This window comes from Neofelis nebulosa, chromosome Y, assembly GCF_028018385.1.
Source record: "Neofelis nebulosa isolate mNeoNeb1 chromosome Y, mNeoNeb1.pri, whole genome shotgun sequence".
Taxonomy (NCBI): Eukaryota; Metazoa; Chordata; class Mammalia; order Carnivora; family Felidae; genus Neofelis; species Neofelis nebulosa.
The window spans coordinates 6,688,644-6,703,958 of NC_080801.1; the positions used below are offsets into that span (position 1 = coordinate 6,688,644).

Consider the following 15,315-nt stretch of genomic DNA (forward strand, 5'->3'; position numbering starts at 1 on the left):
GAAACACTGTCAAACACTGATGTAATAAATTGACGACACAAACTAAATGGAAAGACATTCCCAAAGACATTCCATATTCATGGATTGGAAGACATTCATGCTAAAATGCCCATATTGCCCAAAACAATCTACACATTGAATGCAATCCCATCAAACTACCAACAGTAGCCCTCACAGAACTAAAACAAATAATACCAAAATTGGTAGGAAACCCCAAAAGACCCTGAATAGACAAAAAAAAAAAAAAAAAAAAAAAAAATCCTAATAAATATTGATGTAGAAACAGGAGGCATCCCAATACCAGATTTCAGGATATAGTACAAAGCTGAAGTATTTAAAATATTTGGTACTGGCTCAAAACACACACACAGGCACGCACGCACGCACGCACACACGCACACGCACATGCACACGCACACGCACAGATGAACAGGACAGAACAGAAACCCCAGAAATAGACCCACAACTATACGGCCAACTAATCTTCCACAAAGCAGGAAAGAATACTCAGGGGGGAAAAGAAAAACAAATGGCTCTGGGAAATCTGCACAGCAACGTGCAGAAGGATGAACCTGGACCATTTTCTTCACCATACACAAAAATCAACTGAAATTGGACTGAGTATGTGTGAGACCTGAAACCATAACACTCCTAACAACAGGACCCAGGCAGAAATGTCTCTGACATCTACCATAGCAACACTGCCTCCATGTCTCCTGAGGCAAGGAAAACATAAGCAAAACAAACTATTGAGATAATCACAAAATACAAGCTTCTGCACAGCGAAGGAACAGGAGACAATCTACTGGATGGGAGAAGATGTGGGCAAATGACAGATCTGATAACGGGTTAATACCTGAAATATATAAAGAACTTATACAACTTGGGCGAACACAGCTCTCCTGAGGTCGACTCCTAGGAACACCCAGGAAATCGATCTGCAGTGTGTGTGTGGAGTGGCAGAACCATCTCCAGAGTCAGAGGGAGACAACATGGGAGGTGCGAGGTGCATGGAAGTGAACTGGGTGACAGAGAAAATGGTGATGCCATGGAGGGAGGGAACCCTTTCCACAGAGAGACGAAACGAAGAGAAAAAGAGGGGTGCTGAGTTCGCAAAAGAGGAAACCCTCTCTGACCATGGGACTGGGGGCAAAAAATACACAAAAAGGGCCACAGGTGTTTGTTTGTTTGCTGTTTGTTTTGTTTTGTTTTCAAACAGCATTGGGAACTCAAACTCAGGTTTTGGAAGTGTGTGACTTTCTCAGGAGCAGAGCTGTGGCTTCCTGGGGAAGAGAGAAATGGTCCCAGGGTACATAGCATGGTATAGAGATACCCGGGGTGCATTGGGAGAGAACATTCCTCTTCCTGGAGTACTTTTGGAACAGGGTATATTACTATCTCAAGGACCAAAGACCCTGCCAAGCCCCAGCACAAAGCCGTCCATCAGCAGGGGACAGAGGTGCATCCAGAGGGAATGTAAGTTTTGCTGCTTTTAGCAATGCTACACCATAGATTCCGCACACTGTGCAGGCGGGGCACTGATTATCAGGGGCAGGATTTCAGACAGTGTGGAGAGGCTCTAATCTACAGGAGGGAGTGGGGATCCATGTGAGACCAGGTCCATTAAGGCTTTGGGTTCTGAATCCCAGCCACACACCCCCCCCCCACAAAAACAACAACAACAACAACAACAACAACAACAACAACAACAACACAGAAGAGTTGTGGCACACTGTGAACAGATTGCCCTCGCTCTTCTGTTAGGACTATTTGAAGAGCCGGGAGTGGAAGATCCCCTGTCCATGAGGCAAGAGATTAGAGTGGTGCCATTGCCTGCCAGAACACAAACAGGGTCAGACTTTAGAGAGCAGCACAGCAGCCCCCAGTGGATGAGGGACCTGCTGCTCCCTGCCTGTCAACTGAGGGGCAAGACTGATGCTGAGCGAGGCAGCAGGCTGGTCTTCCAGAAGACCAGCACCGACAGCACCCCACAAGCACCAAGTGTACTGAAAGTCAAGTGTCCAAATGACACCCACAGTTCTGGTGGAAATAAGACCAGGCTTCCCTATTTATTTTATTTTACTTTTTCATTTAAACTCAGGTTCATAGTCTCTTGTTTATTTTTCATTTATTTTTCTCGTTTGGGGTCAGGCTTTTTTTTTTTCTTTCTTCTCTTCACTTTCTCAGTTTTCTTTCGTCTTTTCTTATTGTATTGAAATATTGGGACAGTCATGTGAAAACAAATGGTAAGCCATATCACATACACTTTGCATACAAGGCACTTAAGTTTACTCACCATATAGAAAACTCCTGTAGAGGCCAATGGCAGGACTCCCCGAGATGGGCCACTCTGGCACAAAGATTATGTCCAGTTAAAAACAGTCACAACCGAATAGACTCAGCAAAAGTTTCTTGTTGTTTTTCTAAAAGTTTTTAAAATGTTTTTTTTTCTTTTGAGAGAGAGAGAGAGAGAGAGAGAGAGAGAGAGAGAGAGAGACACGCACGAGCTCGCGAGGGGCAGAGAGAGGCAGCCACAGAATCCAAAGCAGGCTCCAGGCTCTGAGCTGTCAACGCAGAGCTTGACGTGGGGTTCAGGCTCACAACTGTGAGATCGTGACCCGAGCTGAAATCAGTGGCTTAAGCGACTGAGCCACCCAGGCGTCCCAACTCAGCAAAAGTTTTTGACCCTCTTGTCTCCCTCAGCTGACTCAACACAACTGAGATGTAGCAGCTGCTCCTAGAAGCAGCAATCTGCATAGATAACTACATTATGATAAGAACAAGGGGTGGAAGACAGAGATTGAAGGAGGGGAAAACAAGGAGGAATTCAGCAAAGCCTTTTTGTTAAAATTCCTATGCCCCATTGTCTGTGTGAGGCCCTGCAAACAGTTGCTTAACACATATCTACTCTTTATCTTTTTTCCTGTGATTTGCACACCTTCCCTTTGAAAGCCCAGACTCCTACCTGCTTCTCCTTAGTGCAGAATGATGTATGTCACATATATCCAGTCTTTCAATTTTGTGTTGGTGTGGAGTCCCCATGTATATGAAATTGAATTTGATGTTTTTTCCTGTTACTCTCCTCGTATCAATTTGATTCACAGTCCAGCTAGAAGGATCTTGAAGGGGACATGGAATTCCTTCCTCCCCAACAATGTTATGGAAGTTCACTCAAACAGAAAAGAAAAGAAAAAAAAAAAAAAACCCACCCTAGAGGAGCTAAGACGGAGGTGTGGTAGGAGGACCCTAGGCTTGCTTTGTCCCTCGAACACAGCTAGATAACCATCAAATCATTCTGAGTACCCACGAAAATGACCTGAGGACTGACAGAAACAAACTCCACAAGTAGAGAGAGACGAGAGGCCACACGAAGAAAGGTAAGAAGTGCAGAGACATGGTTTGGGAGAGAAACAGACTGCAGGTGCTGCAGAGTGCAGAGAACCCTAGTCACAAAGAAGGGTGAGAAAGAGGCACACTGAGGGGAAGACACAAGAACATTTCCCCAAAGGCACTCACTCCACAACGAGAGGGGGTGAATTTTGTGAGCTTTTGTAAACAGTGGGGTTCAAAGCCTGGAGTTTCACAGGTCCCCAGGATAGCTGGGATGGAGTTCTGAGGACGGTGCCCTACTCCTGGAGAGAAGACAGGCAAACAACTTCTGGGCAGATGGCATGTTCTAAGGATCACCTCAGTGGGCAGGGAGAGACTGCTGGTTTGTTTTGGAACACATCTGTGAGGCGTGGCATTGCCTCTGTGGAGACAGAGGAGCTGGTGGGCACCATTTCCTCTGCTCCTGAGCGGAGGTGCAGAGACACATCCTGAGGGCAGCTAACCACAACACTGCACAGCAGGCTTGCTCCAAATCCCACACCCTTGTGCTCTGGTGTGACTGCCCTTCTGTACCAAACCTGCATCTGTCGCAGCACAGCGAGAACCTTTCCCAGAGGACCGGTGCCCATCTCCCCAACACCAGGACCCTGAAGTTTGGAAGTTTAGAAGTCAGCAGAGCTGGCTGGGGTAAACCCCAAATGCACTGTGCTCCTCTGGGCCGGCAAGTAACGCGGAATAGACAGAAAGCAGCAATCTGAAAGACACCTAGACACATGAGGGGAAATTATTCACTCTTCTTGGGGGGGACTTCCCTGAGAGCATAAGCATGAACTCCTCTCTCCAGAAACAACGGACCTGGCTAGGTCCCATTTCTGCCCCCCCGCCCCCACCATAAGCCACTTCAGTAAATAGCACAGTGCCCACACAGTGGATGCCTGACCTGCTAACACCGAGTCCTGCCCCCCTGCACTCTGCTGGCACCGCTTCTGTGCATAGGAGCCGGTGCAGGGGGCGCCTCCCCCAGAAGACCAGCACACATCCCCCACACCCCACGTGTACCGACCATTGAGTTGTGCAGGACTTCAGTTCTAGTGGAACTAGCATCAGGTCTCTTTTACCATGCCTGCTTAAAAACTTACCCCACTCTGGCCAAGGACCCAACACTGTCCACTGCAGGTAAAGAGAGCATCTGCAGATGACTGGCCTGAGGGATAGAGCAGCCACAGCAGAGCAGCAGAGCACACCAAGCATACACCACAGACATTCCCTGAAGCATGAAGTCCCGCACACTATATGACTGGCTCTTCATAACGCCTTTAGTCTCACTGTGTGGGCACTGTGGGCACTGTGGGCACAGCAAACATATCAGGCTTTTCTAACACAGAGAAGAAGACAGAGACCTAGACAAAGTGCCAGGAAGAAGGAATTCATCCCCAAAGAAACAACAAGATAAGGTCACAGCCAGAGATCGAACCCAAGCAGATGTAAGTAACATGCCTGGTGGAGAATTTAAAGCAACAACCATAAGGATACTGGCTGGACTTGAGAGAACAATGGAAGACATCAGGGGCGCCTGGGTGGCTCAGTCGGTTAAACGTCCAACTTCGGCTCACGTGATGATCTCGTGCTCTGTGAGTTCCAGCCCGACGTCGGGCTCTGTGCTGACAGCTCGGAGCGTGGAGCCTGCTTTGGACTCTGTGTCTCCCTCTCTCTCTGCCCCTCCCTTGATCATGCTCGCTCTCTCTCTCTCTCTCTCTCTCTCTCTCTCTCAAATAAAGAAGTAAATAAGTAAATATATAAACAAACAAACATTAACAATTTCTTCTAGAACTTTTAGTAGAAGGGAGGAGGACATCAGGGAGGCCACCTTGATAAAACAGTTATAACACAATCATTCAGAAATGAAAAAATAAAATAACAGCTTCATAACAGGCTAGATGGAAGGACCACAAGGCCGGAAGAAGCAGACGGATGAACAAGTGATACGGAAGATAGAGTTATGGAAAATAATGAAGGTGACAGAGGAGAGAGAGAAAGAAGAATTGTGGGGATAGATTTAGGGAACTCAGTGACTCCATCAAATGTAATAACATTCATATACTAGGAGTCCCAGAAGAAGAGAGAAAAAAGAGGAGAGAACATTTATTTGAGGAAACAAAACATCACATTCAGTGATAGGGAAAAGACAGCGCGTCCACGACAGAACTCCCATCAAAATTAACAAAAGTAGGACAACACCAAGACGTACTGTAATTAGAGATACAAAACAATAGGGACAGAGAAAAAGTGTTAAACTCAGCAAGACAGGGGTGCCTGGGTGAGTTAGTCCTTGGAGCGACCAACTTTGATTTTGGCCCAGGTCATGATCCCCGTGCTGCCTGGCCTCACTATTCTGTGAGGGCCTCACTGTTCTCACAGCGGGGGATGTGAGAGTCCCCAGTGGAGGGAGGAGAGGTTGCAGTGGCGCCATTTCCCCTCCAGCACCAACACGGTGGGACTTCAGAGAGCAGTACTGCCACTGCCAGTGGAGGCAGGACCCGCTGACACCCCACCCTGTTCATCCGTGCCTGGCAACTACTTATTTACCGGGGAAGGAAGCAGGCATTCAAGTCCAAAAGGCACAGAGAACTCCCCTCAGAATCAACAAAAGCAGGTCAACACCATGACATATCATAGGGAAACTTGCAAAATATAAGGATAAAGAGAGCATTCTGGCAGAGAGGAGTTAAGATGGCAGGGCAGCATGGAGACCCTGAGTTTGTCTCATCCCTGAAATGCAGACAGATCAGCATCAAACCATTGTAAACACCTGGGAAAATTGGTCTGAGGATTAATGAAACAATCTGCATACCTTGAGCCTCAGAACTTGGCAGGTCTGTGGTGCAAAGAAGTAAACCGGGGTAGAGAAAAGCCATGGAGGGCAGGGAGCCATTCTGGCAGAGAGAGAGCAGAGAGGGAAAGAGAAAAGGGGGAGAGTGTGGGACATCGGGAGCGTGCAAGAAAAGAACTCTCCCTGAAAGTAGCTGGAGAGAGGGAGAGAGAAAAGGGTGAAAACACTCAAAGAGGACTGGACAACAAATCTGTTCCCTATCACCACTGATGGGGGGAAAGGAGAGCATTTCAACAGCACAGGATTGTGTTAACAGTGGAGCACGAGTCTGAAGTTTCAGAGCTCAGTACCTGGTGGTGCTCTGGTGACAAAGTAGGGAGAATCTCCCAGGAGCAGGCAGCGTGGCCTGCGGGGTCCACGTGCCACATGGGGAGAAGCAATTTCCCTGCGTGGAGAGAATCTGGTAGAGGCCATATGGCCTCCCCACGGGAAAAGACCCCACAGGCCCAGGAGAGCTGCCTCATTTGCTGGTATTGAGACAAAGACGCCAGAGTGCGGGGAAACCTGGCCCCAGCTGCGTGCTGTGATCCGAACCTTTGAGGGTGTGCTGGCACACCACTGTATTCTGGGACAAGTCGTCACCTGTCCACTGCTCCCAGATAACTGGCGTGTGTCCAATCCGGGGGAATCTCTGAAGCCTGGGGTTCTGAGACACAGTCCCATCGGAGATACAACTCTGGAGGGAAGTGCTGCCTGGCCGGCAGACAGCCTGGACACAGACAGTGTGGATGCAGGGAGTGGACAGAGGCCTGAGACAAAGGAGGGGTGCTTCCTCACGTGAGGGTACAAAATTCCCATTCCAGAGACTGGAGAGCTGAGTGAAGTCATTTTCTTCTCTAGCGTGCGTCCCCTCCCACACACACTCATCAACGCTACTGAGCTAAGCAGCGCCACCCAGCGGAAAACAAAGTCCACCCCCGCCCCGAGCCTGACCAACCTGTGTCCTCCAGACACATCTCCCAGAAGACCAGAACAAATCCCTCCACCGGTCAAGTCTGTGGACTATAGCGTACTGCAAAATTTCAGTTCTAGGGAAAAGTGGAGGCAACCCCACTCGGATTTCATTCCTTACGCTTCTTCATCTGTTCATTCTCTTTGCTTCTGTTTTTCTGATGTGTTCTGTTCTCTTTTGTTATGTTGGTTCCTTTTTCTTGCACACAGAAGGAACAATTTTTTTTTTAATTTTTTCAAGTTTAAAAAATTTGTTTTGTTTTCTTTAACGGTTTTATTCGACTTTACTATTTAAATTCTTTTTAATGTGTTCATTTTTTTAGCTCTTTTTCCTTTCTCTTTAGTCCCTTTTCTATCAAGCATCTCTTAACATGCAGACAGATGCATACCTAGGATCTAGCTTCCTTTAAATGATATTTTTGTTTTGTTTTTAATATTTTACTTTTAACTCTTTAAGTTATTAATTTATTTCTCCCTCCAACATGACAAGATGGAGGAATTCACCCAAAATGAAACGAGAAGAAATGACACCTAAGACGTAATCAACACAGATACATGTAAGATGTCTGAACTAGAATTCAAAGCCACAATTTGTAAGACTACTAGCTGGGGTTGCAAACAGCACAGAAGACACCAGAGGAACACTTTCTGCAGAGATAAAAGAACTAAAAGCTAATCAGGCCAAAATGAAAAATCCTATACCGAGATGCAATCAGGAATGGCTGTCATGACGGCAAGGATGGAGAAAGCAGAGCAGCAATTCAGTGATATAGACCGTAAGACTATGGAAAATAATGGAGCAGCAAAAGAGGTAGGAAACAAAAGCAAAAGATCACGATACAAGACTTAGGTGACTCAACCACTTGTTAAAGAGGAAGGACATTCACATCCTAGAAGTTCAAGAGGAGGAATAGAGAAAACAAGGGGCAGAAGGTTTATGTGAGCAAATTGTAGCAGACAACCTTCCTAATCCGGGGAAGGACACAGACATCAAAGTCAAGGAGCACAGAGAACTCCCATTAGATTCAATGCAAAATAACCAACTCCAAGGCATATCATAGTCAAATTCACAAAACACACAGACAAGGAAAGAATTATGGAAACAGCCATGACAAAAACAGTTCTTCACCTACACGAGGAAGCAGGCCAGGCTTACAGCATATCTGTCCACAGGAACTTGGCCAGCTATAAAGGAGAGGCAGGATACATTCACCGTGCTGAATCAGAAAAATCACGCAACCAAGAATGCTTTATCCAGAACTGCTGTCACTCAGAATGGAAGGAGGGATAGAGTATTCCGGACAAGCCAAAACTAAAGGAATCTGTGGCCACTAAACGGGCCCTGCAAGGAGTCTCTAGGAGGACTCTGTGAGTGTAGAAAGAAACAAAACGGAACAGAACAGAATGTAAAAGAAAACAAACAAACAAACAAACAAACAAACCACAAAACAGATCAAAAGCAACCAAAACCTAGAAAGGGCAAGAGAATTTCACCAAAAAGACCACCTCCACAATGGCACTAAATTCATGTCTAAAGGTAATGGACCCAATGCTCCAATCAAAAGGTAAAGGTAACCACTCTAAAGGCAAATGGACCCAATGCTCCAATCAAAAGACCCAGGGCATCAGAACGGATTTCAAAACAAGGTCCATCCAAATGCTGCCTACACAACTCTCATTTTAGACTAAAGACACTTGAAGATTGACAATGAGGGGATAGAGAACCACCTATCGTGCTACTGGACATCAACAGAATGCTGGAGTGGCCACACCTGTATCAGACAAACTAAGCAGACCAAATAATTAAGGGGTCTATCCATCAAGAAGACCCAGCAATCGTAAATAGTTACGTCTCCAAGTGGGACCACTCAAACATGTAAGCCAATTAAGAACAAACAAAGAAAATCACGGATACTAATACCATGACTGTAGGGGACTTAAATACCCCACTACAACAATGGACAGATCATCTAAACACAAAATCAGCAAGGATACAATGGCTTTGAATGACAGGCTGGACCAGATGGACTCAGCAGATATATTCAGAACATTTCATCCTAAAGCAGAAGAATACACATTCTTCTTGAGTGCACCTGGAACATTCTCCAGAATAGATCACATACTGGGTCTCAAGTCAGCCCTCAACATGTGCAAAAAAGATTGAGCTCATACCATCCATACTTTCAGACCACAAGGCTATGAAACTTGTAATCAACCACAAGAAACAAGTTGGACAGCCCTCAGAAAGATGGAGGTTAAAGAATATCCTACTAAAGAATAAATGGGTTAACCAAGAAATTTACGAAACGATAAAGAAATACAGGGAAGCCAATGAAAATGAAAACACGGCAGTCCAAAGCCTTTGGGAGGCAGCAAAGGCAGACCTAAGAGGTTTGCAAATCAGCCGTATCTCGAGAAGCAAGAAAGTCCCCAAACACACAATCAAAACTTGGCCCCGAAGGCGCTGGAAAAAAGAACGGTGAATAAAGCCCAAAACCAGAAGAAGAAGGCAAATGATACAGAGTAGAGCAGAAATCAATGATATCGACTGATCAACGGACCAGTAGAACAGATCAACGAAACTAGGAGCTGGTTCTCTCAAAGAACTAACAAAACTAATAAACCCTAGACAAAAATAAAAAATAAAAAGGAAAGGACTCAAAAAATAAAATCAGGAATAAAATAAGAGAGATGACCATCAGTACTTCACAAATACAAACAATGATAAGAGAATATTATGAGCAGTGATATGCCAACAAATTGGGCAATCTGGAAAAACGGACAGACTCCTAGAAACATGTAAACTACCAAAACTGAAACCGAAGATATAGACAATTTGGACAGACCCATAACCAGTAAGGAAACTGAATCGTAGTCAAAACTCTCACAACAAAAACATTCCAGGGCCGGATGGCTTCCCAGAGGAATTCTACCAAACAGTTAAAGAAGAGTTAATACCTCTTCTTTCAAAGCTGTTCCAAAAAGTAGGAACGGAAGGAAAACTTCCAAATTCATTCCATGAGGCCAGCATTACCCTGAAAAATGCTGTTTCGAAGGCGCAGATGCACCCAAATGTTTATAGCAGCAGCACTCTCAACAACTGCCTATCTAGGGAAAGAGCCCAGGGAGGGAGGGAAGAAAGGAAGGGAGGGAGGGAGGGAGAGAGGGAGGGAGGGAGAGAGGGAGGGGAGAGAGAGAGAAAAGAAAAAAATGAAAGAAGAACAGAAAAAAAAAGAAGAGAAAAGAGAAGAAAAGCAAAGCCAAGCCAAGCAAAGCAAAGAGAAGAAAAGAAAGAGAAAACCGAGGCAAGTATTTGGAAAAATCTTAAAACCTATATCCCAAATGTCTCTTGGGGGGAAAAAAATGGATCCCGATTTACATGTCAGACCTAAACCTGTACATGTCTTAGAAGAAAACTTGGGGAGGGGCGCCTGGGAGGCGCAGTCGGTTAAGCGTCCGACTTCAGCCAGGTCACGATCTCGCGGTCCGTGAGTTCGAGCCCCGCGTCAGGCTCTGGGCTGATGGCTCGGAGCCTGGAGCCTGTTTCCGATTCTGTGTCTCCCTCTCTCTCTGCCCCTCCCCCGTTCATGCTCTGTCTCTCTCTGTCCCAAAAATAAATTAAAAACGTTCAAAAAAAATTAAAAAAAAAAAAAAAAGAAGAAGAAAACTTGGGGAAATGCTTCATGCCATTGTATTTGACAGGGATTCTTGGACTGACGCCAAAAGCACAGAAAGGGAAAAAAAATAGCTTGACTTCATGAAAATTGAATATGTTGTGCATCAGAGAATACCATTAAGGGAGTGAAAAGGCAAGTGACAGAACAGAAGAAAGTATGGTGAAATTACGTATCATAAGATATTAACACCCACAACTTATAGGCAGTTCCTAAAGCACAAGAACAAAATAACAACCCAATTTAAAGATGGGCAAAAGACCTGAATAGACATGTCTCCAGAGCTGACCAACACATCGCCAATAAGCACATTAAGAGATGCACACTATCACTAATCCTTACAGAAAGCAAACAAAACCACCGAGTAAGACACCATCTCACAACCATTACGATGGCTCTTATTAAACAAACAGAAAACAACAAATATTGGCAAGGCTGTGGCCTAATGGGATCTATTCTGGAGAAAGTTCCTTGAGCTCTTGAAAGAAGGTGTGTTCTGTTGCTTTGGGATGCAATGTTCTGTATATAGCTTTTAAGTCTGCTTGTTTTATTGTGCTGTTTAAGGTCAATATTCCCTTACTGATTTTCTGTCTGGATGATTGGTCCATCGATGTAAATAGGGTATGAAAGCCCCTACTGTCATTGTATACTTATCTATTTCTCCCTTTAGGTCTGTTAATGTTTGTGTTCTCTATGTGGGCGCTCCTATGTTGGGTGCATAGATACATAAACATGTTAGGTCCTCTGCTGGACTGACGGATTTTTCATTATGATATGCCCTTCTTTGTTCTTACACAGTTTTTATTTGTCAGGTTATTTTGTCTGATGTGACCATAGGTACCCCAGCTTTGTTTTGGTTTTCATAAGCATGGGATGTCTTTTCCCATACCTTCACTTGTGGTCTGTGTGCATCCTTCCATCTTAAGTCATTCTCTCACAGGCCGCATATAGATGACTGTTGTTTTCCAAGTCCATTCAATCACTATGTTTTTTTGATTAAACAATTTAGTCCTTTTACACTTGGAGTAGTTATGGATAGGTCTGTACTCGCTGCCGGCTGTTTTGTACTTACTCTGTTTCTTTTCCTCTTGTCCAGCTCTCTGGGGTTTGATGAGTTTCTTAAGTGGTATGCTTACATTCCTTTCTCAACGTCTTTTGGTTATCTACCACAGATTTTTGTCTTGTGATTACCAAGAGGCTCCCGCATAACATCGTGTGTGTGTGTGTGTGTGTGTGTGTGTGTGTGTGTGTGTGTCTATTTTGTGTTGTAACAACTTAAGTTAGGATGCATTCTAAAGCTCTACATTTTAATTCTTTGCTCATGTTTCGGGATGTTATGGCACATTCAAAAAAACACCTTCTATCGTGTGTGTTCTCTCCGTGATTATTGTAGTAGTTATGGCTAGTTTTACCACTTTTCCCTTTTAACTTTCAAACGAGGTTTAAAGTGATGAAGCCCCTGCCTTTATAGCCTTTCACCGTGAGCAGTATGATTTATACTTCCACGTTGTGTTGCTGATTGGTGTCCTTTCTTTTCAGTTTGAAGGACTTCCTTTTACAGTTTTAGATTTCACATCTCCAGGATATCCTTTACCTCTCCTTCACTTCTGAATAACAGCGTTAGCCTGGTGGGTATTCTTAGTTAGTCACAAGTGTTTTGTTTGTTTCCTTTCAGAACTTTGAGTATATCATGTCACTGACTCTGGCCTGCAGAGTTTCTGCTGAAATACCTGCTGATAGGCTAACAGGGTTCCCTTGTATGTAAATTGGGTTGGTTTGGTTTTGGTTTTGGTTTTGTTCCCTTGCTGCTTTACAAGAATCTTTGTCTTCAACTTTTAACGTTTTAAGTACAGTGTGTCTCAGTGTGGATGTCTTTGGGTTCATAATATTTGCAACTGTGCTTCCTGAATCTCAAGGTCTGTGCTTCCTGGATCTCAAGGTCTGTTTCCTTCCCCGGGTTAGGGGGGTTTTCAGCTATTTTTTTAAGTAAATTTTCTTCCTCTTTCTCACTTGGTTCTCCACTTGATGTTGTCCCGTAAGTCCCTTTAGCTATCTTCACTTTTTTCCCATTTTCTCTTTGCTCTCTGATGGTGAGCTCCACTGCTTTTGCCAAAAAGTTTACCGACCCTTTCTTCTACCTCACTTGGTCTGCTGTTGAAACTCTCTGGTGTATTTTTCAGTTCAGTTAATTGCATTCCACTGCTCGACCACTTCTCTTTGGCTTTTTTCTTTTTTCTTTTCTTTTGTGTTTTCGATCTCTTTGTTAAAGCGCTCACTGTTCTCATCCATTCTTCTCTCAGGTTTGGTGAGCACCTTCATGACCACCACTTGGGACACTTAACAGAGAAATTACCTATTCTGTTTCATTAAGGCTTTGTTTGTTTGTTTGTTTGTTTTCCCGAGGTTGTATCTTGGTGTTTCTGCTGGAACACACTCCACTCTTTCTTCATTTTTCCAGACTCCCTGTGTCTGTTTCTATGCAACAGTTGAGGCAGTCACCCCTCCCAGTTTTGAGGGGATGCCTTGAGTAAGAGGAACCGCGGAGTTCAGCAATGCCCTAGGTCTTGGTTGTCTCTCAAACCTTCAGGATTGTCAATGGCCTATTTTGCCCTTCATAAACACACATGTTCAGTGTGCCAAGACCTGTTGGGGTCCCAATGTAGGCGGATCTCAGTGAGCATTGAGATCTGTACTAATTGGAGTACAGCCCCAGGTAACACATTTTAAAATACGCAAATATATGCAGTTCTGTAGGACCAGAAGCAGAAGCTTCCATCTGGCTGTTTCCCAGAGCAGATGTGTAGCTCTTGCCTTTCCTGACGTGGCAATCCCCAACAACTCTGATTGCTGCCATCTTTGCATCTGGACCGTGTGTAGGCCATTCAGAGACACTCTAGGCCATTCCTGCTTCTCCACAATTTTCAGAAGGTGCCAGGTTGCTAAGTGGGGTATACTTGTGCCACTTGGAGCGGTAGTAAGTACAATTGTTCCAGCTCTATACTTAGAGTCAGTAATTCAGAAAAGAGTAACGTGTATGCTACAGAGCGGATGCTTTCAAACAGATGTGAATGGACAAAAGTCATCACTGGTAATTCACACAGACACTTCACAACCCACGAGAATTTCCGCATTTACCTTGGAACCAACAATTCTAAAACATTCCTGCCACGATTCTTCAAAATGTCCTATCCCATTCTTCACTTTTTTTTAACTTTTTTTTTTTTTTTTAACATGTATGTATTATTGAGAAACAGACAGAGACAGAGACAGAGCACGAGCATGGGAGGGACAGAGAGAGGGGGAGACATAGAACCCGAGGCAGACTCCAGGCTCTGAGCTGTCAGCACAGAGCCCGACGCGGGGCTCGAACCCACGAACCGTGAGATCATGACCTGAGCCGAAGTCAGAGGCCCAACCGACTGAGCCACCCAGGTGCACCGCCGCCCCTCCCCCCACCCCCTGCATTCTTCACTTTTAAACTGATGGCAGAGTTTCCTTGTTGAGAATGTTTCCATATACCCAAGGTGAATGCTACTTGAAATAACATGGGCCACAGACCAGAACAAACTCTTTATACAAGTCAGTTTCTTTGGAAGATGCAATAAAAATAGAAAATTAAAAAAATAAATAAAAATAAAAATACAGTGCCTGGCATATAGTGGATGCTAAGGAAATATTTTCCCGAGAAATAGTACTGTTTTACTACACTACTTCACAACACTCAACTTCAGTCAAATGGTTAAACACTTTTGAATCTAACCGTGTTTCAGGTCTACAATTTCTTAATCTACATATAGAAAATCATATCCTCCCAACTGTCAGGCATCTAAACGTATGATGGAAATGCTGACCTAGGAATGCCAGAGCTGCCTGAGTTTTAGGAAAGCTATTCCACATCCCAGAGACTACTAAAATGGTGTATATCTAAGCATACCATAAAATGAGGCCATACAATCAACCTAAGTCTCAAGGAATTAGATTCTTACCCTCAATTTTGTAATGAAAAACAACTTTACATTTAAAACCATTCAAAATCACATCTCATAAGCTTATCAGGCACACGCACCTTTCGTTATATTTTATACGGGCTTTGCACCCTTAATACTCACAAGATCAGCATATGTCTTACAGAGAGCTGCCAGCTTCTCCTCTGGAGTTGAAAGAGTGTTTAAGGCTTGCATCAATAGTAACACTTCTTTTCCTGATGGTCCAAAAGGAATGGAGAAAAAAAAAGTACCAGAAGGATAAAACTAATCCAATCTGTCAATTCTACATAAAAATCAGGTCATGATCTCGCAGTTCACAAGTTCAAACCCCGTGTCAGGCCCTGTGCTGACAGCTCAGAGCCTGGAGCCTGCAGCCTGCTTCGGATTCTGTGTCTCCCTCTCTCTCTCTCTGCCCCTCCCGCATTCATGCTCTGTCTGTCTCTCTCTCTCTCAAAAATAAATAAATAAATAAATAAATAAATAA

The 15,315-nt window shown here is 44.4% G+C and overlaps 1 protein-coding gene across 1 annotated transcript in view; it reads right to left on the bottom strand.

The window, feature by feature from the left end:
• LOC131503424 (gamma-taxilin-like) overlaps positions 1 to 15,072 on the bottom strand; it is a 32,618-nt gene extending 17,546 nt beyond the window's left edge. Inside the window, exon 1 of the mRNA XM_058714895.1 lies at positions 14,955 to 15,072. Within this exon, the coding sequence (XP_058570878.1) occupies positions 14,955 to 15,026 (72 nt within the window). The 5' untranslated portion in view covers positions 15,027 to 15,072. The remainder of the gene's footprint in view (positions 1 to 14,954) is intronic.
• Positions 15,073 to 15,315: the final 243 nt, after the last annotated feature.